Source organism: Carex rostrata, chromosome 25 (assembly GCF_964058835.1).
Source record: "Carex rostrata chromosome 25, lpCarRost1.2, whole genome shotgun sequence".
Taxonomy (NCBI): domain Eukaryota; kingdom Viridiplantae; phylum Streptophyta; class Magnoliopsida; order Poales; family Cyperaceae; genus Carex; species Carex rostrata.
The window spans coordinates 957,969-983,407 of NC_135942.1; the positions used below are offsets into that span (position 1 = coordinate 957,969).

The 25,439-nt window shown below is 35.4% G+C and overlaps 2 protein-coding genes and 1 pseudogene across 4 annotated transcripts; 1 reads left to right on the top strand and 2 right to left on the bottom strand.

Moving 5' to 3' along the window:
• Window positions 1-628: 628 nt before the first annotated feature.
• LOC144543869 (BTB/POZ and MATH domain-containing protein 1 pseudogene) lies at window positions 629-3,782 on the top strand (annotated as a pseudogene). The gene is made up of 2 exons (XR_013508103.1): window positions 629-775; window positions 2,499-3,782. The product of XR_013508103.1 is annotated as a BTB/POZ and MATH domain-containing protein 1 pseudogene (transcript).
• A 1,140-nt stretch (window positions 3,783-4,922) lies between these two features.
• Window positions 4,923-12,555, bottom strand: BTR1L (binding to TOMV RNA 1L (long form)). The gene is made up of 8 exons (XM_078292321.1): window positions 12,264-12,555; window positions 11,186-11,424; window positions 10,723-10,826; window positions 10,224-10,417; window positions 9,982-10,082; window positions 8,990-9,118; window positions 6,396-6,457; window positions 4,923-5,298 (listed from the first exon to the last, which is right to left on the bottom strand). Exons 1-8 carry the CDS (start codon window positions 12,343-12,345, stop codon window positions 5,205-5,207), a joined length of 1,005 nt encoding a protein of 334 aa, XP_078148447.1. The 5' UTR covers window positions 12,346-12,555; the 3' UTR covers window positions 4,923-5,204.
• Window positions 12,556-14,298: 1,743 nt separating this feature from the next.
• LOC144576143 (increased DNA methylation 1-like) lies at window positions 14,299-25,439 on the bottom strand. Of its 2 annotated transcripts, XM_078326423.1 has the most exons (19): window positions 24,349-25,439; window positions 23,131-23,202; window positions 22,986-23,049; window positions 22,300-22,504; window positions 21,604-21,703; window positions 21,413-21,496; window positions 20,873-20,954; window positions 20,652-20,732; window positions 20,044-20,096; window positions 18,367-18,554; window positions 17,940-18,105; window positions 17,580-17,637; window positions 16,866-16,922; window positions 16,222-16,467; window positions 15,947-16,011; window positions 15,769-15,825; window positions 15,530-15,623; window positions 15,014-15,154; window positions 14,299-14,698 (listed from the first exon to the last, which is right to left on the bottom strand). In XM_078326423.1, exons 1-19 carry the CDS (start codon window positions 24,354-24,356, stop codon window positions 14,567-14,569), a joined length of 1,953 nt encoding a protein of 650 aa, XP_078182549.1. In that variant the 5' UTR covers window positions 24,357-25,439; the 3' UTR covers window positions 14,299-14,566. The 2 variants fall into 2 exon arrangements, with proteins under 2 accessions (XP_078182549.1, XP_078182547.1); XM_078326421.1 differs by lacking the exon at window positions 22,986-23,049 and having other exon boundaries at window positions 24,349-25,427.

Sequence of the window (25,439 nt, forward strand, 5' to 3'; positions counted from 1 at the left end):
AAGAACCAAGAAGTTCAAATGCTAATGCCAGAGAATGAAAATAAAATTAAACTTCTAAAAAAGGCCCCAGCCTTCTAGGGTTTCGTTGGGATGTGGGGAGAAGGAAATAAAAAATTGAGGAGGATTAAAATGCACTCTTTTTTTGTGCTCCTAACGTGCACCCTCTCCTCATATGTTCATTTTCAAAGTTCAAATAGTCGATTCGAACCTTCCAACGTGTTCTTCATATTAAAATGTGCTTGGAGACCAAATTTTACATTTTTTTTAAATTTTTTACTATTTTTTCAGAATTTTTGATTAAATTAAACAATAATAAAAAATTAAGCAAAGTGATGATTTCAAAAAATTTTAAAAAAATAGTAAAAAAATTTCAAAAAATGTAAAATTTGGTCTCCAAGTATATTTTAATATGAAGAACACGTTGGAAGATTTGAATCGACTATTTTAATTTTGAAAATAAAAATATAAAGAGAGAGTGCACGTTAGAAGGGGGTGCATCTCTAAAAAATTTCTTTCGCTGGGCCTGTGCGAACCAAAGTTAAACAGAGCAATTTCGAGCTGAGCATGAGCCTTTTGGTCCATTAAAAGTTCAAACGCTGTACGCATTAAAATTGGGTTCCCAACTTTTCTCCAAAGTCCAAACTAATACAAAGTACACACTATCTTTCCCCCTCTATTCGCCGCCGCTCTCAGTCCGCTTCTCTCTCTCGTGCGCCGGCGCCGCCTCTCCTCAGTCGGGTCTCTTGCCTCAGTTGCGCCGCCTCTACGCCTCAAGGTACTAATAAGGCAAATCCTTGTTGGTTATTGGAATTAAGATTCTTGATCGATACTTGTTACTTGATTTCCAGTGAATGTGCTTAAATTTTTAAGCTTTTGCAAGGAGCCAAGGACCTAGTTTTTCTAGTGTTAGATTTTTCATTTCATGCAAGCACTTCTGTACCATTTGTAGAAATTGTGTACTGATTTAGGCAAAGACTTCTGTTTAAACTCATCTAGGCCAATGCTATACCAGAAGTGAGGTTATTAATTATTAAATGCATCTCACTCAGTGCCAATTAGTTCAACCCTCTTTTTATTTCTTATTGTATCAGAATCGTGCACATTATAACAAGTATTAGTTCATGATTACATTCTTGTAATTGTACTATGTTGTTTGAGTTTAGCATTCCTGCTATGTATGATAGTTGATAATAGTTATAGTTCCTCTGTCAATAAACATAATTATGTATATTTCTTCATTATACCCATGTACCAGTCCTCACTGAAGGAAATACACAACTCTCTCTCTCTCTCTCAATACAAAAGGCAGCCACTGCCTTCTTTTTAAGTGAGAGAGGGAGAGGAGTTGTGTATTTTTTATTTGATAATTTTACTTGCACGATTCTCATACCACGTTTATAAATTTTTTTGTACTGTTTCTTGCTTGTTTAAGAAAAGTCCTTGAATTTAACACCTTGTTGTGGGATGAGATAATTGTAATTGTAACTTTCTGGTGTTTCATTTGTTAATAGTTTGCCAACAATTTGTCAAATTTTAGTGTCAATCTATTGGAGCAAAGTGGGTTTATTATTTACTCTAATTTTTCAAACTTTACTCCCGGTTTTACAATAGTGATGTTTAAATCTATTTATTTAAGACACACCTGCCAGGGGATCAGAGAAGGTCACAGTCAGATTAGGTTAATTCTAGTTTGTTTTTGAGTGAATTTAGGTTGGGTGTGTTAGATTTTTTAATTTATTTTCTTTTTTAGTTCTGCGGATTCTTTAGATTCTTTCCAGGTTTTATGATGGGTTGAGTTAAATATAAAGAATTAAGGGTTTCTTTGGAAAATATGGTTATTTTGATCTGATTTTTGTTTGACAGTATATTATCTATTTTGAAATTTTTATTATGTTAGTGAATTCATTTTTTAAATGTATAAACCAAGAAACGAGATTACTGATATTTAACATGACTCTTTTGTAATTTATTGTATATTACCACTTATCAAATGTTTCTAATCAATGATTTTACCACGCCTGCCTGGTCAGTTCATTCTTTATTAAGATGCATTTCTGTATTTTTGGCCAGAACTGCTGTTTAACATCAAAATTGCATAAACGTCACATAAAAAATGGAAACAAGTAGAACCAAAAATGATTGAACTGATCTATCTGGTAGAGGTTTTTTTTGGAAGATTGAAAGTTACAATCCACTAAATAATTCCTCAAATAATTTACGATCTGTTATCATTTAATGTTACCTGGTGGTTCTGGGAAGATTAAAAGTTACAGTATCCACTTGATAAACATGTTTTTATATATTCACATAGGGAATCTGAGGAAGTTATATTAGTTACATTGTACCTAAAGTTAATAAAAAGTTATCAAATGCCATTAAGGAAGACTAAAAGTTACAATTTGCTTATATAAGCAGTGAAGAATATTTGTGATATATCTGTAACAGTTTGTCATCTTATGCTCCAGAGATCTCACTAAGTTTTTTTGTTTGTTTTGAAGTCATGAATTCATTCAGCATGGTGGAAGCTACGGGAATTTATCAGTTCAAAATCAACCATTCAGAAACTAAAGACATGGGCATTGGTGAGAGCATCACCTCACAAAAATTTCGAGTTGGTCAACATGATTGGGCTATTAAGTACTATCCTCAAGGCACTGATAGGGTTAACAATGGCCAATATGTGTCTATCTTTGTAGAGCTGCAAAGAGAATGTGTCGATGTTAGAGCAACGTTTGAATTTGATGTGCTGAACAAAGATGGAACTCTTTCATCAATTGATTCAGTAGAGCTATCACACACATTTACATCACGTGATGTCGATTGGGGTTTATCGAAATTCTTAGAAAGGACAGAATTGGAGCAAAGATACGTAAAAGATTCTTATTTTGTACTCAATGTTAAAATTACTGTCAAAGATGAATCATGTACAGGAGCACGTTGGAATAACAGTTCCATTGGCTTTCTGCATGAGCGCCTTCAAATGTTCAGAGGAGAGAATAAACATACCGATGTCTCTTTCGATGTCGACGGCGAGATTTTTGTTGCACATAGATTAATTCTGGCGGCTCATTCACCAGTATTTGCAGCAGAACTTTTTGGCTCGATGGTAGAATCTAATATGAACTGTGTAAAAATAAATGAGATGATGCCTTCAGTTTTCAAGGCAATGCTTGATTTCATGTACAATGATTCGTTATCGGGTATTGAGGAACTCGATGATTGTGAAGATTCGATATCGTCTATGGCCTTCCTTCAACATTTGCTAGCAGCAGCTGACCGTTATGCTGTGGAGAAGCTAAAAGCAACATGCGAGAATACTTTAGTTAAGAGTATCTCTTTGGACACGGTTCTTTCTACCTTGGAATTAGCTGAGAAACACAACTGTAGTGAGCTCAAGAAAGATTGTCTCCAGTTTGTTGTTGATAAAGATAATTTTGTTTCATTAGTGCTAACTGAAGGATATATTAAGCTGATGCAGAATTATCCCTCTCTCATGGTTGAACTCAAGGATCTGGTAGGCAAATGAGATTTAGTGCAAATTTCAAAACATGGGACAGATCAACAAATTTGAAGAGTTTTTGTATGAAATGTTAGTTATATATATAAATGTAAGAGATTGTTGGGTCTTAAAAAGATAATCATTGTGTGCACACACAGATGTTAGAGATTGTATGGTGTTAAATATATTATCTTTTTCATTGATTCTTTCTTTCTGGATGAATGTTTGTAGTCTTGTTAAAAACTATGGTTTCATTAATCAAATAGTTAGCTGTTACATCAAATCGCTAGTGTTCATCGCCACTTTCTTTTTTACAACAGAAGTTACCAAATCTAATAAAGATGAGAATTTTTTTTTTTAACAAATGTAGTTTCATATTTAATAGATATTCATTGACAATTTTATGCCGAAATCAATAACTAAAATTCATAACGGTTGAAGGTTCTGTTGCAATGAAAGGCTTGAAGAAACTCAAATTTGCCCCAAGAACAATTTTCTGCAAGTATTATTGAGTTTATTGTGTTGCTTCTTCATTGTTAAATTTTTTACATATTTTTACTTGACACTTTTGGAGAGAGAAGCTGAATGTGACACACTAGATACTAATTTGATCCTTGCGTGAGAACTTACATAGGACTTGCCAGATAATCATTTGTTCAAGTATATTTTTTGCACCAGCACAAAAGTAATGATGATGAAGGTATTATCCATTCAATATTCTAATACTGTGTCAGGATTTCTCAGAAGATGATATATTTAATCTAATTTGCTCTTTTAAAACATCTGCTGATTAAAATTTATAGTTGGCAAGAAACATAAATGAACTTGCATTTTCTATATATCATAATGAACAGGGGTGAAAACTTAATTTGTGATCACAAGATGGCAAGATGCTAACTGGAATCAAATCTGCTACCTTATGCATACCGAGATTAAAATTCGTAGTATGCAAGAAATACAATGAAATTGCATTTTTCATAATATAATCAACACGCTTTTCTGTTTAATGAAATCTTATTCAGATACCCTTTTTTCCTAGATAAAAGTATAAATTAAAGAGTTCTTGACACGAGGCCATCTGAAATATAAAGGGTTCATTTTATATTTATTATCGATTAAGAATGAGCTCCTGTTACGAGGCCATATGTTTAGAACTTTCAATCAAATTCGGTCCAATAATTAGTCAAAGCCGTCTGATCCACATAAAGATTTTAACAGACAACTTTAAGATTTGTGCAGATAAAGATCAGACGGCTCCAACCGGACATTGAATTGAATTTGATCTATGCACATCAGACCACCCCCACACATGGGTGAAATCCAAAAGAGAGTTTATAACAAAAAAAAAAAAAAAAAAAGCATCAATAACTAAAGACCAAGTACCAAGCAGCTTAACCCAGGCTGCCGGATAGAAGGAACAGAGTAAGACAAAGGTAACAACATAATCAACAAAGAACATTCAAAATATTATTCTACTCTAACTCGGATAACTAAAACAACAGCAACCAGCTCCAAAAAAAAATACAAGCTAAGGGGACATAAGAAACAATAAGCAACATTTCTATTTGAGCATTTACTTTCTCCAGCTCATAAATAAACAGAAACAAAGGAAAATAAACAATTTTCAACCTACCAGATCAGATGTTAATACAGCATCATTGTTTAATTCGGCCAAAAATTTTGAGATATCAAAATCCATAAGTGCCTAGTTCTCACGTTCGGAGCTTGCCTGAACCCTTTGATTAATCATTGCCTCAGCAGTACAGATCGCCTCTGTTGTACCAGTGATTGTTACTTTCCTGCATCAAAGCCAACAAGAATAACCTATTTAAATAAGAACCAAGGGGCAATGCCGCCCCACAGATGTATACATTTGATTTGTGATAAATAGCCCCTCAATTTTCAAATTTGACCACCACATCACCTGAACATCCAAATTTGTCACAATATCACCTAGCCTCTTGAACTTGCAAAATATTATACCCCTGATATATTTATTCTTATTGAACTTTGTAATTTTAACACTTGGTCTTTCATTGTCAATTTGAATTAACCAACAGATATTTATTCATTTTTTTCTAGTTTTACATATAAACAAAAAAAATATGCCATACAAATAAGATCTTCAAAAAAATATGCCATACAAATAAGATATTTATTCATTGGCAGTATTCTTCAATAAGATCTTCTGTAGAATAACAAAATGATGAGGGTTCCAATGCCTCATCTTTTTTATACCTCATATTTTATATCTTCGTTTTGAAAGTTCAAATTGTCGATCAGAACCGTTCAACATGATAAATATACTAAAATATGCATGGAGATGAAATTTTATAATTTTTGAAATTTTTTTACTATTTTTTAAGATAGGTACAAAATCACTGTTTTTGAACCGTTCAAAAAACAGTGATTTTCTACCCATCTTAAGTAAAATAATTCCAAAAATTATAAAATTTCATCACTAACCATATTTTAGTATATTTATCATGTTGAACGGTTCGAATCGACAATTTAAACTTTGACAACGAAGATATAAAATATGAGGTATGAAAGTCATGAGGCAATGGAACCCTCCTCTAACAAAATATATCATACAAAAAGAAAAAAAAGGAAATATATTTTGCATATGCCATACAAATAAGATCTTCAAATTAAGGAAACAAAGATGTAAACAATTACATGATAAATATTCAAGGGTATTTTGGTCATTGCCTATCCAAAATTAATTGAAGTGAAATTAGCGAGGAGGAGGAGACAATTATTAAATATTGGAAGTCAGGAGGGTCTATTTGCTAAAAAAATTTAGGGCCTTTTGAGGCATCATCCCATTCTTTGTAGATAGTACAGTTCCTTTAGATGCTACAATTTTTGTATGATAGGAAAGGAATCCATGTACCTGTCAGAGGTCCCAGCAACAAAATCACCCCGATCAGATATCTTAATTCTAGCACCGCTAACCTGCAATTACAAAAAGAACAAATGCAAATATCAAAATATGTGTTTAAAAGGATCTATAAGAAAAGCAATATTAATTTGTACATTTTAACAAAATTATAACATAAATGATCACTGGAAACTACAAAAAGCATATGTAGGCTCATTCCAATAAGAACACTTGGTATTACTATTAATAATTCTTTGCTGATACAAAGTGAATTAATGTCCTTCTTGCCTATAAAACAAGCTTTTAAAAACCACAACTAAACTTGCCATTAAACCGTTTAACTATTAAAAATTTAACCGTTATATTGAGTATATAATTTAATGTCCTTCTTGCCGTTTAACTATTAAATAACACACTGCCATTTAATGCCGTTAAACGTTTTTCAAAAGCTTGCTATAAGACAATGTATAGGATACACAGGGCTGTCACCCCAAAAAGGAAGAGACAATGCCAATACTAAAAGTTTTATCACTGCCCTTCTCGTACACAAGGAAAAAGAATGATATGACAAGTTTCTGGGGAAGCTAGAACTGTTGAGCATAACAATTCTCAAAGGGCCTGTTCGTCGAAGTATTGGAATAGAAAAGAAGTGAAATTTGGAATAGGCTTCAATTCCATAGTATACCGGTTGTGTTCAGTTGAACGTGGAAAAGTATCGGGTAGAGAGCCAATTTCATCTCTTGAAAAAGATCAATTCCACTATTCCATCACCCCACAGAATAGAGAATTGACTCATAGTGGAATAGAGGGACTAACTTGTAAAAAGCAGGGGTTTGACTCCAAAAGTTCAAACTCAATTCCACCTTTTGGATTTCCACTCAATTTCATTCTTGTTCGGCTGGAACATAAGCTCTATTCCAATCAATTCCCCTTTTCCTCCCCAACCGAACAAGAGGTTTGACTAGGAATATTGTCTAAATTCAACCACAAAATCAAAATAATATTCTGCAAAAATTACTATGTGGGGGGGGGGATCTTCTGAAATAACCTCCTTCCCAAATGGTAAAATTTTCTTGGCTCGTACAAAACTCTTTTCAGAAATGAACCTCCAGAATTGTGAAATTCACAACCCCCTTTTTCAATTGTATTTACAAAAGCTTGTCTTGTACTAAAAAAATAGGGAAAAATTTGATCAAATAATAATTTGTCAAGAAATCATGTTAAGACAAAAGATTACACTTATATAATATAATACAAGCATTACAATAACAACAGAATTTTTAGTAATGCAAAAAAGCCGCAAACCTTACATAAACTACATGCATTTATATAATGGGAACATTCTCTCTAGTGTTATTAGTGTATCATAGTCAATCACCTTGGCCCAGATGACATACAATGAGATAATCGGCCCAAATTTTCAGAATCGAGCCAATTCAACCGATTTTCGACGAAAAAATCACCCAGCGCGCAACTTGGCTAGAAATTGGATCGGCACCGCTCGATTTCGGTCCGACTCGGCTGATTTTCGGAGCCATGATTTTAGGTTTAAACTGCAATTTCCTCTCCTTTGTCTCAAACTATTCTCTACCTCAACGTTCTCTCCAGCGTCCCTCTAGTCTGACTCTCTCTTTCCCTCCATGTCCCTCCATCTGTCTTTTGCTCCCCCCCACCCTCTCTCTCTCTCTCATCTCATGGCTCCCACCATCTTTCACTACTGTTACCCTTAGAAAAACAAAATTTAAAGGTTTCCCTAGTCCACAACAGAGTAACTATGGAGGCTCTAACATTAGAGCACAGTTAAAAAAAGGGCCTTTTGTGGTGCAAAGGGATTTCTGTAAACCAGTTTGGAGGGCGTCAGAAATTTAAGTTTAGAATGGAACTGCATTTAAGAAAAGTTCCTCAAGTAGAGAGTTAAATTCATACTCCAACAACTAAGGCATCACTTCCATCTGAAATCCTTATCTATTTTGATCGAACTATGATTCAGAAACAAACAGAAGTTAGAACCTTGCGAAAAAAAAAATCCTGGGTACCTTTCATTCCTAATTTACTTACAAGGAAAAAGGAAAAAGGAAAAAGAAACAAATAAAAGCCAGAGCCCAAGTTGACAGACAAAAACAAAAAACAAGAATCCGGACCCGCAAGGGCCCCTGAATGGTTAGGAAATTATCCTTTATAACATTTTTATAAAACAAAAATCATTTGGTGTAAAATTAGAAGTATTGTGTAGACATTCCGTAATAATGGTCAGCAATCAATTTGGAATGCTCATTTTTCTGTTCCAATACATGACCATTTCCTGGTACAGAATGCCAGTAAAAACAAATAATGCAGGCCCTCTGTACCACACACTGGTAACCCTGGCTGAAAATATTACCTCTTTCTCACTATTCATTTTAGATGAAAATGCAAGTTCAAAAGACTGAATTATGGCAGCAAGAGTGTACATAATATCTCGTGTTTTTAAGTGTACATGCTGAAGTTTCATAACAAATCTCAACATGGGTTCATTCTTTCCATTGTTCCAGACAATTTTTATTTACATTTTTTTTTGTCAATGAACAAATAGCAACATATCATAGTATTAGAACATAGGAACCTACCTGGCTGATTTCTGTAATGGTTCTGCCACCACGGCCCACAACAGCACCAATATGCTCATCAGCGACACCAATTGTCTTTGAATCATTCCCTTCCTGGTTCGATGAAACAGATGACCTTGTCATATTTCCCTGAAGATTAAATTTTACACTTCACTTTTTAGCATAAAAGTGTATTATTAGTGGAAGATGCAGTCTCAGCTACTTTTCAGTGAAATTGGTACGACAAGGGCAAGTCAGGTCATTTACAGCATAAGTAAGGATGAGTGAGGCTATGGTAGGTAGTATGCATATTACACAATGGCCCGTGCTATGGACTCATATCTCTGTTTTCAAAGTTCAAACAGTCGACCTAAACCGTTCAACATGATCTTCATATGAAAATGTACTTGCAGACCAAATTTTACACTTTTTAGAATTTTTTTACTATTTTTTAGATAGGTAAATCACTTGATTTGAAACTTCTGGACCATTCGAAAGCAGCGATTTTCTACCTATCTAGAAAAAAAATAATTTTGGTCTACAAGTACATTTTGATATGAAGATTATGTTTAACAGTTATGCTTTGAATGGTCCAGAAGTTTCAAATCAAGTGACTTTTTTACCTATCTAAAAAATAGTAAAAAAATTCTAAAAAATATAAAATTTGGTCTGCAAGTACATTTTGATATGAAGATTATGTTTAACAGTTAGGATCGACTGATTGAACATTAAAAATAAGGATATGGACCCATAGCACAGGTCGATCCATAAAATGCATATTACCATAGCCTCACTCAGCAAGGATATGTATATATGGAGAAGTTAAATGATAGTTACAGGTATTAGGAAAAAGCTAACATACAATAGTTATTACATAAAGCCAATAAGAGCTACAAATTTTTAAGGTTAAATGGTTTCTGTCTCAAGTCACAGAAAGGGAAATAAGATCTGCAAAATACAAGAGAGAAGAAAATGATAAAATGAGTATGAAGAAAGAAATAGATTTTTCTGACCTTGTTAGAAGGATACCTTCCTCCAGGCCCACTATTATTTCCGTAGTTCGGGGAATTATATGGTGAAGATGGCATCATGTATCCCACAGGTGGTCCGTAACCTGACAAGGATTCGCTCATATTAATATTAAGATAATCCAACAAAAGAAAAGCTTGAAGTAGAAGCAAAATAAGCACTCTGTTCCCTGATAGAAAGAAAGAACTCAACACTGCAGGTGACATCAAAGAAAAACAAAAAATACCTGGGTAAGGAAATGGAGTGCTAAGGTTATGGGGGTAATGCACATCATCCATTAACTTGTTCAGAATAAGATCTATGGCATGCATCTGTCTTTCAAAGGGGCCTGTTATGGTTACTAGCCTGTCATGTAGGCCCGCATAGTTGTTATCCTGAGGTGATATCTTAATTCCTGCATTCGAATCTTCTATGAACGCTCTGCATTTGTGGGGGGGGGGGTGATTAAACAGCACCATTAAGAATAAGCCAGTTCAGTAGAAGTATTAAACCAAAGCAGCATAAAATTTGGACAGAGTATCTTAATTTAGACCCACATTTATTAGCCTCACAATTGACTTAACGACCAAATGTTACTAAACTTAAATGAGAACCAAAATTTGGAACGCAGTAGCAACTGTTACTGGACTTCAATAAAAAAACAACTAATGGCAGCACATCCAAACACTACAAGGTTAATAGAGACTAACAGTTATGTTTGATATAAAAGGCGTTAAAGAACTTACTTTATAGTAGCACCTCCCTTGCCAATAATGCCTCCACATGAACTATTTGGGACCACCAGTCTGACCTTTGTTCTAGCCTCTGTGTCAGTACTCTCTTCAGCTGCCTGAATAGAATCGAGAGAGAGCTTCAGTAAAGAACAAGAAAGGTATGATGGAAGATTTTTTTTTTTTTTTTCTTATGCAAAAGAAAGAGGGGAACACATATTTCAGTATCTGCAAAATGAACTATTTATCTAAGCTTCTGTAGATGTAATATTGCTTTAAGGCCAATAATTAATCTAGCTTGCATAGGTCTATATATAAGAAATAAATAGTTCACTGGACAACAACAGTTAAGCCAGCTTGCTTTAAGGCCAAAATCTAGTGTACTCAATTTTAAAATATCACAGATATGAAAGGACAATGATAGTTCACTGAAACATTATCGCAACAGTACTGGTAGAAGCCAAAATATGTAATCTACCTCATCAATTAACTTCCTGAGAATTAGCTCAATAGCTTTCATTATGTCATCATAGAAGCCAGAGATGAGAATGATCCTGTCAGAGGTGCCAGGAAAGAACTCATGGCTGCGGGATAACTGTATGCGGGCCCCAGATTCAGACTGGAATTCATTAATTGTGGCCCCACCTTTCCCGATTATGCAACCAGCTGCTGTGTTTGACACCAGAAGCCGCACCTGGGTAGGCTTCTCCTTGTCCTCTGCAAGGGGTAAAATTGGAAACTTGCTTATATTATAAAATATGTGGCGACACATTTCAGCTTTTTAGAAATGAAAATTCCAACTGTCACTTTTGAATTACAGTTATTAGATTTTCACCTCTAAGATACATTATTTATAATCTCCAAAAAGGGAATTCATAAACAACATTTAATTAATTCAAGGTGGTATCATTCAGATAATATAGGATTCACTTGCCCTTTCAAAAACATACCATAATTTACAATGAATATAATCACAAAATCCTAAACCCTGATTGAGAAGAATTCAACTACTAGGGTTTTATTTCAATAATTGACAGGTTTAAACCAACCTATACATTTTTCAACAGCTAATTATTTATTCATACCATGATCCAAATTGGAATTGGAAGATCATAAGCTATTTGCCAACAAATAGAAAAAATATTTCAACATAAACCTGGCAGTATTCCCAACATGTAAAAAATATAATCTATAATTTCCTAGTTAAACCTCATATTGCTAATACTATATACATACACAATTATATTCTCTCTAAAATCTTATCTCATATTGCTAATACTATATACATACACAATTATATTCTCTCTAAAATCTTATCTCCTCATATCTCTTATCCGCAGTCTCCCTCACTATATATATATATAAAAAAAACATCTAGGGTTACATTAAAGTTTTTAAAAATAATTTTCTCACATCCTATCAACACTCATGTTTCTTTTCTAAAAACAACAGCAAAGGGGGGAAAAACCAATAACAGATCTCATCTCCAAACTATAAAACTAGTCAATCTGTAGATACACAATACAAAGTGCCGCCATAAGCACGTCCAATAGTACCTTCTTCAGGTGATCTAGGTTGGTCGGATCTGCGGGCGGCGTTCTCCGGCGAGGAAGTGTACGGCGACCCCGGGTTCTCCATGGAAACGGAAACGGAGCTTGGAGGAAATGGATACGGAAAGGAAATGTGAAATGGGGGTGGAGGGAGGAGGCGGAGGGGGAGGAGATGTTTTTGTTTGGTGTTTTCGGTTCTCCTACAACATTAGCTCCTTTGTTTGTTTGTGTTGTTTCGTGGTCGTCTTCTATAAGGAGGTAGCAAGGTAAGGAGAGAGCGGCGCTCGAAAACCTCTCCAGTCCAATCTATAGTTGTTACATTCCACATCTATACGTGAATAACGTGATTATAGAAAACTGGAGAGGATCTGTCTGGATTCTGGAAGACATGGAAGCCTTTTTTTTTTTTTTGTGGATTTAAGACTTGGAGGCGTTGCCCTCGCGAATTCGTATCCTCTGCATTAACTGAAAAAAGGAATCTTTTGAGTTAATACATCTGGACCATCCGATAAGCTTTAAGATTCGTGTGAATTAAATCTGCACTAATATTGAAGACCCCCTGTGTTTTAGTCGTAGGCCGGATGGGCTCCGTTTACAATCGGACGGCCAGTATCTATTAACTCAAAAGATGATCTTTTGAGTTAATGCAGACGATGCGGACTCTGCGCTCGCTGGGCTGCGTGTCTAGTTTATCTAAACAACATAGAATCTCATCAGAAAGAAGGATTAGAAGGGGGAGAAACTCTATTATTTCTATTTAAGTGCAATAGCAGAGATAAAGGATAGAATAGAGGATTTCAGAAGGGGAATTCTAGAGAGATGGGGACATAATAATTGGGCTACTAGATTTCTTCTTAATCTGAGGCCTCAGCCTTTTCCAATCAAATTGTTTCACCTGCTATGTGTTATGAAATGGTTGCTTGCCGCTTGGTATAGAATGAGCTCGGCCCGGGTACGGCCCATCAGGCCTCTATTGCAAAGATGATGTTCAATCTAGGTCTCCCCGAATATCTAATTTTGTTTCTTATTTTACTATAAATTTTATTTCTAAAATAAAAAAAAAGTCTGTATCAAGATTTACAACAGATAAAAATCTGAGGTATTTTATTACGGTGCGTTTGGATGAGATAAAGAATTACTAACCGGGTTAGCAATTATTCTGAACTATTATTTTACATTTGGATGTGTTTAAGTTAGTAAAAATAAACTATTCTTTATTTGTCTTTTGTGAGTTAGCATGTTATTTTACTAATTCAAATAAAAATTAAATTAGCTCAGTATTTTCATTAATCCAAATCTTGCCTTAAACCTTGGGGAATAGGGACGGTTCGTTGCCCAGTTAAAACTATCTGATTTGTATCAAGACCTGTGCGTACAGCGTACTTAATCCGTTTGAATTTAAGAGTTGTGCACGCAATCAGACAGCTGTTTATTAGACCGATTCGATATCCATTGGACCGCCCCGATTTTTATTTCTTAAAGGCCCAAAACTTGGCAGTTCGTCTGAAAGACTGGAGGGAGAATAAAACACGGATAACCGTCTGAAGGATTTATGGGATTTAGGTTTTTTTCAATTCAGTTTGGACATATGATTTGTTATTTTCACCATATGAAAACTTGAAGACTAAGCTCCATAGGTAGCGTTCGAAAGGGGTGGAGATGATAGAACATAAATCTTGGACGTATCTACGAGGTTCGCTTTTGTGCTCTGTAAATGGATTTCAGACTTGCAGAATGTATGGTAGATTTGTAATCGAATAATATGTTCCAGACATAAGCGGCGAGTTGAGATGCTATCAGGTACTATTTAGTATGTATTGTCAAAACCCATATACCTTCTTAGATTGAATCTCTATACCTTTTTAAATAGATGCCAATTTGTAGATGAAGGCCCACTAAAAGATGTCCGTGGAATGAACATTGCATATGGCCGAGGTTACACCCAAATGTTTGGTTCATATCAAGAACCAATGTGACATGGAATGCAAAATTAAAAGACGGCTTGAACATCAAGGAAAACACAGCAAACAACAACAATTCATTTGCAACAGGAAATTCACTGAACTTCTCATAGTTGACTATCACTTTACAAAATGATCATATGTTACATATCAAAAGGAACCAAGTAAAATTACGTACTAGTCAATACTAATCATGTTAACCCCCAAAATTTCATATTCTGAAATGTGCCAAGCACATAACAAAATTTTACCATTGTGCTCATGTCTGCTACTCAAATGAGTAAAGCACCTATATATCAACTCTATACACTCTGCCAAAAAACTAGGAAACTTGATCTTCTATTATCTTCAAATATTTGAAGTGAATGAAGCCTCCTTTACTTCACTCCCTCTCCCTCTCTCTCTATGAGGAATAAGCTTATGCAAGACTGATGCCCCTTGAAAAACTGTCATTCGAGTGCCATTGAGAACCTCTGTGAGCTGTTACATGACACAACAAAGAATTATAAATCCTCAATTTCAATTCTGCATTGAGAAAGGAGAGAAGCAATCACTGGTAGATTATACCATACTAGTTGGTTCTGACCACTTTGATATGACATTGGGTAGGTTATCAATTTATTGGGCATCTTATTTTTCAAATTCTTAGTTTCTATCTAATTTTCTTCATTATGACATAAGGTTTTCATACTGATATACATGAGTGCCAGCCAGTGTTTGATCAGCTGTAGTAGCTATCACTTTACCAGGAGTTCAGCGAAAGGGATTTATTAAAAAAAAAAAAAAAAGGAAAACCTGCTGAGTGGTAATCTTGGAGAAACCAAATTTTGATGTCCAGAAAGCCTCGGCTTCATCAGCAGCAGGTATCACAAAATGCTTCACCTCGAGATTCCCCAACAGATGCTCAATGCAATTGTATAAACAGTGAAAATATCCCTTCACACCAATTACAAATAACAAATATGAGTAATAACAAATAATGAAAATTATTATATGCATCCTATTTGAGCACTTCTGATTATGCAACCTATAAATAACAAATCTTTGGAAACAAAAAGTTCAGTCTCAGTAAGGATATCCTGCTCCTGACAGCAGGTGTTAAATTTGATATAAAGCTGTCCAGCTTACTTCCAAATGTACCTTATAGTGATATGGGTATATAGGTAAAGAAACTCCCCAAACTAGACAAAAACACATAATAAGAGACACAGGAGAGAATTAAATATGGTATGGTACTGTGCTGTACTGGTACGGCAAATTGGTAACAGTACCAAAACACGCTACTTTTTTCAGGCAAGGTACATAATTTACCATTCCTTGGGCATCTCCCAATGTGGAAACTAGGGGCAATTCAGCAACATCCTTCCCCATAATTCTCAACAAAGCCACTGAAACAACTGAAGAACTGCACACATACACAAATTAAAAACAAATATGATTTAAAAATAACTCTATCCAGCTTGGAAGTTACATGAATATTTCATAATTAGGCACTAATTTTCATTTCTAATGAGCTCTGGCAACAAGAAAGTAATTATAATTAAAATTACCCTTCAGTTAATATAGCACAGCACATCCCATGATAATCGTGGGTCTTCCACTTCCCACTGCAAGGTCATACTTAATTAGTAAATGAATGATGACTTTGTATCAGACCAGCTTGTACAGCTATAAATAAATGGCATCCACATGAAGAGAATAAGAGAAGTGAGAAAACAGTATCCCTACCCCTTGACCATTTGAGGAATGAGGTCCACTTTCATCGTAGTATCCTCAATAGGAGCAAAGGAACCCTGGAAACAAAAAAGGATACTCGTAAGTACAAAATACTGAAAAGAAAAGTAAAGTTCGAAAAAAAAAGGTGGCTCTTTTTTTTTTTCTTTTGAGTGAGGAGCACACCTTGCCAAAACAAATGTACCTCTGACCAGTTGTTCGCTCAAAAAAATAATTACAAGAGAAACACAATACTCCATTAAACTAAAGTTCAACAGATGGAAACTTACATGGAAAATGTCGACAGCTTTACCCAGCAGAAGCTTACAATCTTCTCCAGTCCAATTTGAGGAGAGGAGTCTCCATCTCAGATCTGGCTCGGCCCCTGTGTCCAGTCCCTTCTCAGATCGCTTTCTCCTGACCAGGTCCAGATCAGACGGCTGGAGTTGCATGTCCCCAGCAAGAACCACTTTCCTTATAGCTTCATGGATTGTCTTACAATCCCCAGTACAAAACCAATCTTCCTCAGGTAGTCTCTGTCATAGTAATATTGGTACCAACAATTTAATTGATGATTAAATGAAACATGATTATACTAATTGTTGGTAGTACATTTTTAGTTGAGGTAGTAACACCTGAACCAAATTTTATGGCAATTTTTATATTTCAATGCTTTTTGGTGGATTGGATGAAGTCCATTTAAATTGGCTTTTATTCAAAACCTACACAGAAATCTGTCCAAATTTTAATATGCATATGAAATTTTGTTGATAAGGATGTGAGAACCAAACTAATTTTCAACTACTTTGGAACCAGATGTTTTAGCACAAAGTCTATCAAATTCCTATGGCAGAAGATTTATGCACCAGGCAAAAAGATAACAATTAATTACTAAATAGGTCAAGAACATTTCAATAAAGATCAACATAAATACCTTGAAATCAGCAATATTGTGATTCCTGAGACAGCCAACATGGTACTCCTTGTCGCACTGAAGAGAGAAAAAACATTAACTTTCAGAAGGAAATTTGCACAGGAGATCAATAATCTTTTTTTATCATCTAGGAATGGATCACTAGCCCAATAATGCAACAATCTTGGCATCATTTTCCATTTGAAGTATATTTATTTTTAAAAAAACATCAAAACCAAAAGAATAAGCTTATAGGTGTGTTGTTGGGCATAGAAATAGCTTGCCTATAAAATTTTCTCTACAATTCTGTATCAATTGATAATCCTTTAAAAGCCTTTCAATGTAGAATGTTAAAAGCATCAAATTATCCAAAGAACGATAAACAAGCACCACATGTCAACACACATGCATAATATGTAATATGTATATCATATTAATCACACTCAAACTGCAGGACTCACGGCTTAAATTTTATTAATGATGCTGTCAAGATTGCCAGACTATGTGAACATATCCTACTCCATTTGGAATAAGAGATGGATCTATGAATTAAGTTTTATTCCACTTTCTCGTCCTCTCCAAAAAAAATTAAAATACCTAGCTGCCAGACAATCTTAATTTATAGGTACAATAGTACCTGCTGAAATGATACTCATGGGGTACATTAACTAGCTAGCAATATACCCAACTGGCTCATACAGGTTCAATAAAGCATCTTGTAAATGAACAACATACCTGGTCACATAATAGCATTGTTTCGTCATTGAATGCCTCAGTGCAAAAACCAGGTATCCTAATTCCAGAAAAGAAGTAAAAGAAAACATAAAGTCCATATGACAAAAGGATAAGAATGATAAGAATTTTGGACATGACACAGAAACAGTGATATTCAAGCCCATGCTGGTGAATAAAGTAATAACTTATTTTCCTCTCTCTCGCTTCTTTTTGTCTGTTTTTGTCTACCAATTAATAAGCTTTTTATTTTGGAGCTCCTTTGACAAAAAGAGAGATAAACATGAGTCTAATCATTAAAGAAACACACATGCACACACAAACACACGTGTCCGTGCAGAAACACATAAGAGAGAGACTCACTTGCAGAGCGCACAACCACCGATAGAAGTCTCTGGTGCAATAGCAATGCGGGTGCACTGATTTACTATCTGCTCGACCTGGCCATCATCTCCATCCACTCGTTTTGAAGGTTTGCAGAGCCTGCATAAAAATTGCCCTTCAGGTATGTCCTTCAAACCCACGCATTCTGTAATATACCAAAATTCAATACAATCAGTTAGAAGTGCAAATGAGTACCAGGAACCTCAGAGAGTTAAAGGTAACATTTTTATTTTTCTCTCTTAAATATACTTTTGGCTGACTCTATCAAGCAATTATTGTTAAAGAGGAAAACTTATAAATAAAGAATTGACAAGGACAACAAAACATAAGCAGAAATAAGCACGACAACAAAGATTCTATTACCTTGCTTGCAACAATTATAGTTAAAAATGGAAGTGAGAAATACCTGGGTGAAAAACACGAGGGCATATGTCACAGACAAGAAGAGTGCCGCCATCACCACAGGTACGGCATAAATCATCAGATCGTCTTGGGGCCAGTGCTGGGTCCTTTGACAGCATAACTGCCAATTCATGCAGTGAGGTGTATGTGCTTCCTTGATCAGTTTCGGCATGAATGTAGGTGTTGTTGTACCTATGATAATAAAAAAGAAGATTAGGAATGCCGAAAAAACATTAAAGAAAAATGGATTTTGACTGATCATCAATCAGGCTAGAGACAAAATCATTTACATGGTATTGTAACTCGTCATTTTCAAAGGGTTGGGGGTGCTTTCATGTACAATGTTAGGGTTATCAATTTCTCACCGAGCAGACTGAACCCGATCAGACCCAACCCATCAAAGACTTGCATGATGGGTAAAGAGGTAAGGCACGGGTCCAGTATGTTTGGCCTAGATCAAGTAGTGCAGGTCCAGTTGTGACCCAATTAAGTGCAGATGACCTGTTTGGTATGCTGCTGGCTTATTTTAATATAAAGGAAAAAGGGAAAAGAAATAATATTTCAAGTCTGGTTATGGAACCTGTACCCTTTAAATTGCATGACTACAATCTTAACCACTTTGCTCTCTTTTGTTTGTAGAAATAAGGACAGGTTTAAACAATACTAACTTCTTAATTTATGCAGGTCCAGTCAGGTTGACCCACTCACCCACACAGGTCAGGCAGGATCGGGTCGTGTTATTTCTGACCCATGTCAGGTTAGGTCAAACCCATTTACAATTTATTATAAATGTTGACCAGACATGACACGACCCAATAATGCCTCTAATTTATTAAACATGCATGGATTAGGCTTCTGCCAACTAAGAACAGAAACTAAACATTTCTGTACTATTTTAATTCATACTAAAGCATAAGTCTTAGTCGCTACAGGCAGGTGACTACAGCTATCCCAGGACTGTACCAGGAATCAGTAACCTATCAGTAGTATTGGTCAACATTGTGTACCAGTACAACACCGCAATTTACCAGACTGTCTTGTATCAGATTTCTATTTCAATTGTTGTAACCTTTTCTTTCCTCTTTAGAATTTGAGGGATCACTTGACAATTCTTTATTTTGACAATTTTGACGATCTTCAAAAATACTTTTTTCAAAAAAAAAAAATCTTCAAAAATAAAACTTTAAATTTGAAATCCAACACCATAGATATGATCAATATTATCCATACATCATATGTATAAATTATGATGAGATTTTATATATATTTCACCATAAATCAAGTGACTTGAAATTTCAACGGTACGAAATTAAAAGTGTTTGATGCATCATCAAACAATACTTATATTGCATAGAATTTGATTGTTAGGCTATTTTGTATGTCCAATAACATACCTATAAATTTAATTTTCAATTTTTAATTTGATTTGATTTTTTTAAAGCCCAATGTCAAGATTGTCAAAATAACCATTGTCAAGAGATCCTTCCTCCTAGAAGTTACTTTACTTGCATTCGTAAATTGTCTCTCTTGTTTAGTAGGTGCATTTCTCTATGTTTCTGAGTTTTGTCCGTATGATTATATAATAGGATCGACTATGTTCCGTTAACAAAATAATAAGCTAGAAACCTAATTGTGCTGGTACCACGAAATCCAAAAAAAAAGATTAACAATAGGAACTCACGGTTTGCGGGTTGCAGGGCGACCAGCATGAGCTTCAAACTGGGACGGACTAATCTGTAGATGCAAATGTGTGATAAACATAAAAACTACACCCATTAAAACTAAACAGTTTTACAGGAAAACAAAGTAGCGAGAGACAAACAGAACAGAGAATTAAGAGACCGCTTCAACAAAAAGAAACAGCTACAAGACCATTCCTAAGCTGCTTCCTACTGACAAGTACCACTGGTACAGTAGAGTACAGCCAGATAGGTTTCTATCAAGAACCACCACATTGTCATGTTCCATATAATCGTACTATTTCAAACTGGTATGAAATCAATTTGAGGATTTAGATGATTAGATCCAAAACTAAATGTAGTGTTGAAACAAAAAAAAACATCAATTAAACACTTAACAAGCGAAGACATAAGAAAAAAGTGGGGAAATGACAGAAAAAAATGTTCAAACCAGTACTGAGCAAGCAATGTATGGTATCAAACCAGGCATGGAAAATTTCAGATTGCATAAAAGATTAATTGCTGTGCAAGCTCATTACATGAGTTACCATGATAAGAGCAATACATTATAACACTGTGGTTTGACTCCAAAAATATTAAAAAGAATTACCACTTTGCTACAGCAGTCGCAGTATATTCCAGAACCTTTAATATGCCCTTTTAGTAATGTCACCATTTTATCTTTCTTGCCCTATAGGGTAATCACGGCAAAAGAATTATAAATTATCAGACGATGCAGTACAGACACACGATGAACAGTATAACCATGGTTAAGATAAAAGCTAATTTGTTATCTTTTAATAATCAATAAAATATAAATTAGAAACATGCCTTAACATGGACTCGGTAGCAAACCATAGTCCCTTCAGGCACTTTCTTTGACTCGAACACCAGCTTGTGCAACCCCAAATCCCTTCAAATGGAAATTAACATATATGTCTACTTGTTAATTAACAAACATAAAAAAAAAAAAAAAGTTGATAAGAAATGCAAAAACCAGCTTTTCATGGAACTGAAATGTGAATGTTAATCAAATCTTTGGTGCTCACACATCATCTAAAAGATTCTATGGTTGTTCCGGTCTACACATAACATCCTGATTCTACACAAAAGAAAATATTGATCTAACAATTTAATTCTAGTGTTAAATCAAAATTCAAAGGTGCCAATTTACAATTATTGAGAAAATAATAAAAATTATTGGCTAAATTTTTTTAGAATTATAGTCTTTTAGTTTCTATATTTTGGTTATGTTTGGACCATGACTTGACTTAAATAACTTTAGTAATGGCATACACTTAGATCGGAAGTGTTCAAAGGACATATCCATAAAAATTTACAACAATAAGTAGATAGTAGCACACTACTAACTTCAAAGTTAATTGCCCAGAGCTGGTCTTTTTTGCTGAAGAGGCCTTCATAGGAGGTGAGGCTGGACCAAGTGGCCTGGCAGTCCTGAGAGCCACAAGAATTATTTATTGGGTCAATCTGCAATTTTCTATTGAGTAATGACTATTGCAGGAAATTAAGGATAGGATAGAAACAGAGAACAGGTGAACTACCTCCCAGATGTAGCCACCAATTTCCTTGGGTTGCTCTCAGATTGATGCAGTTTAGAGCACAAATCACACAAATTGCCGCTTCTATATGTTAGAAATGGCTCTGCAAGTCAAATAATAATAAACTTTGATAGGCATAACTTTAGTTATTTTATGGTAAATGCTTAATTGATCCCTCCCCCCCCCCCCATATGTCAATCGAAAATGTAATTCTCATGCTCTCTGAACTTGTCCGTGTTGAGTCAATAATATCATGTTTTCTTGATGAGAACATGAAGCATATTACATGCCAATATATGTACTGTGTCCCATATGCTTCCTCATCACACAGCCTATTTTTGCGTACAAAATAAAAGATTTGAAGACAACAACACCTACTAAGTTATGAAATGTAGAATATGTTTTTATGTCTCACCCCTTCTCTCAAATCCATTCTTTTTAAATGAAAAACAGAGCAAAATCACATCATAGAACAAATAACTCTAAACCTTGACAAAAATTAAAATAATATATTCTAGTGTTCTGCCGCATAAAAGGAATACTTTTATTGTTTTTCATTTTGAAGAGGCTTTGCAACATCAAGCACACTTTTATGCTTAATTGCCTGTTAAACATATGGTCCGTACTAAGAACATTAAAATGACTAATTTTGGTGCTACGAAACCAGTCTTGCAGGTTGGAGAAGGATGAAAGTTACACCTTTGCAGTTCATGCAAGTTGTGGGATTCTGTTGAGATGTCGTGCCAGCTGCTTCTTGGATGGCAGATTCCAGCATATCAAGAGGAACTTCGGTGCATGCTTTCATAACAGCACAAAGGTTATTACCATTTTCCAAGTAGATATACTTGGAAGGGTGTTTCTTCATGCTCTTCGCATGTAACTCGAAGTCGAGCGGAGACACAGCCTGTACAACATATGTTACCAACAGCAAATTAGAAGCATACTGTACCAGGTTTTGTTAACATATGTGAGGGTTAGGAAACATCTTGATGGGATTAGATCTTTGATGGGGCTCTTTAACATGGAGAATATCAATACAGCCCTCCTCTCCCTACTAACAATACCCAAATGCCTTTTCTTTATGCTTTCCCATTGCAGTACAAATACAAGAAAGACTGCTTCACTTTTTTTTATAGCAAATTGAAAAAAAAAAAAAAAAAAAAAGCAAATGGATGACTTGTCACGTGAAATAGATACACGTGTTGTAAATTTTCCTATGTTTTCATGTGATATTATGACATTCCATATTTTGCACAGGTGCATGTGACGTTTTGAAGTTTAAAATTGTACCCAAAAAATATATATATATATAGATCTCCTACCATTGTTGGTAAGGATGCAATGGGTCAAACATTCTACAGACTAAATATGCGAGACTACTATACCAGAAGAAGCACAACAGGAGGTGCACTGGCATACAGGGGACAGTACAGGACATGTACAGTGTACCTGTCAAGATTATTTTATTATGCTCAAGTTTTAATTATTGGCAGTTAAATTGCATACTGGATAACCAAGGGAAGGAAATACCTTGCTACCCCTACAATTGGTGCATGAGCACAAGATTTTAATGCCCTTGATGATTCCACGGAGAACCGGTAACTGAAATAAACAGCAATTATAACAGTGGTCACTTTGATGCAGCGATTATGCATGAAATAAAAACATTTTATAGGATCTGTTCACCAGTGTGTACAACACTGTTTACCTGTATAAAGTGCACATAACATTACAACTTAAGCAATACCAATAGAAAAGTACAGTGGGAAAACAACCAACTTTTATTTTTGATAAATTATCAGATGGAAACAGAAAATTAATTTAACAAGAGAAGCTTGGAAGAGGACTTACCTGTCCCTGAATTTAAACAAGTCTAGTCATTAGCAGAAACCAAAACATAAGTTTCCATGATTTAAAGATTTAAATGATCAAACTATTGATTGAACTTCACATAGTAAGAATATAACCTAAATCTAAGATGTTTAGAATTTTTCATGTCTTATTAACTAGTAAGCCATCCCCAATTAACAAACTATTGATAGATTTCATAAAAATCAATCCTGGCACAAGATTAACTGCAATACCATATAACTGCCTTATCCAACCAAGCAAAATCCACTGTTCTGATAACTTTTTGCATCTCTACCATTTTGGATCAGAAACAAGCCAGTTAAGAAAGTATAGGTTTATTTAGTTGGGGTAAAGTGGTGCAGAAGTGGTGGGGTGTTTGCTAAGTGTAAATTTCAAGGTTATTTATAGTAATTTCCTTCACGTGCAAATTAAGATTACAGCAATATAGAAAGCAATCTCAGGGTTAATTTAAATTTTCTTCGAATGAGCAGGCAACATGATTCAATACTGCAGAGCTTTTCTGCACTTGGACATAATGTAAACATTGCAACCAATTCTTACTAACAACTACCAAATAACTATGGAAGAAGAGTTTCAAATGATGAGACTGTACTTCAAAAAGTAATCATTAGATACAAAATATCAACATGGATTTATGTATTGTTGTCGGTATTCCAAACTCTACTTTACAAACAAGAAGTGAGCCAGAGCAATACCATACCAGTAAGAACTGCACAATAACATACAGGCACTATATAACCATACCTCATAGGTACCAGTTGAGTTTATGTTGTATCCAAAACTATACACTGGTAAAATGTCACATGGTAATCCAAGAAAGAACTATAAGCAGAAAACATTAAACTAACATGTCAAATTAAAACAAAATTGTCATACCCTTCCATTTGGGAATTTGTATTCCACTGCCAGCCCCTCAAGCAAGCCTGTACCTAGCAGATCTCTCACAGTGCCTGGAACCTTGTTTACCGAGATCTTTTTTGACATCTTAATCTCCATATTATTCTTGTGAGAAGAAACTCCACTTTCATTTGCTTCACCTGCCACAGCACTTCTTGAACCCTCTGCCGGATCCTTCAGCAAAAACCTCACCACCTGCCTTCTCAGCACCTGTTCCTGGCGTGCCATATCATCATGCACTGCATCAGAAGCTACCTCGTCTGAACCATTCTCTTCGGAAGTTTGCATTAAAGCTGATCGAGTGAATCTCCTGACTGGTTTATCACTAGAAACTGGAGACTCCAGTTGCAACTTCTCCTCCATTGGCTTCGACACGGGCTCCATTTTTGCCAGCTCACTCTCTTTTTTCAAAAAAACAGTCTTCAAATTTCTCCGCCTCGAGTAAGTATAAATGGGGGCTTCATTTAGGGGCCCAGCCAATGGCCCGCCGGCAGTTTCTTCTCTGCCGTTGGTTGTCACACATGCATGAGCTTCACCATTCTGAGAAGGAACCGGGTGAGCCACACCAACTGGAGGCTCCATTTCTGCCCCAAATTCAGCCAAATTCTCTTTATTTTCGATCCCACCCCCTGATTTGATCCCATGTTCATCTAGACTATCCGTAGAACTAGGTACATTCACCTCAACGAGAGAGGGAGGAACAGGAACTCGATCCAACAGCTGAGACCGACTAGAGAGAGAAAGTTCAGATACCTTTGGTTTTTTGACTGATCGAGAAGACCTGGTTCGGCCGAAAAGGGAGGGGAGCTCGGATTGAGCGCGTATGGCGAAGGTGAACTCCCGCTTGAGACCCGTGCGCACGCCGGACCGGAACACGTACTGCTGCTCCTCCAAATCTGATGGATGTTCATCGGTGGCCATCTGGTCAAAACGGTTTGGTTCAGTGAATTGGGAAAACACTGTATGAAAGAGAGAGAAGGTAGTAGAGGAGAGGGAGTGGGAAGGTAACAGATAAAGGAAAGACCAGAGAGGGATAGAGGGGTTTGTACTTTATAGAAGGGATTCAGAAT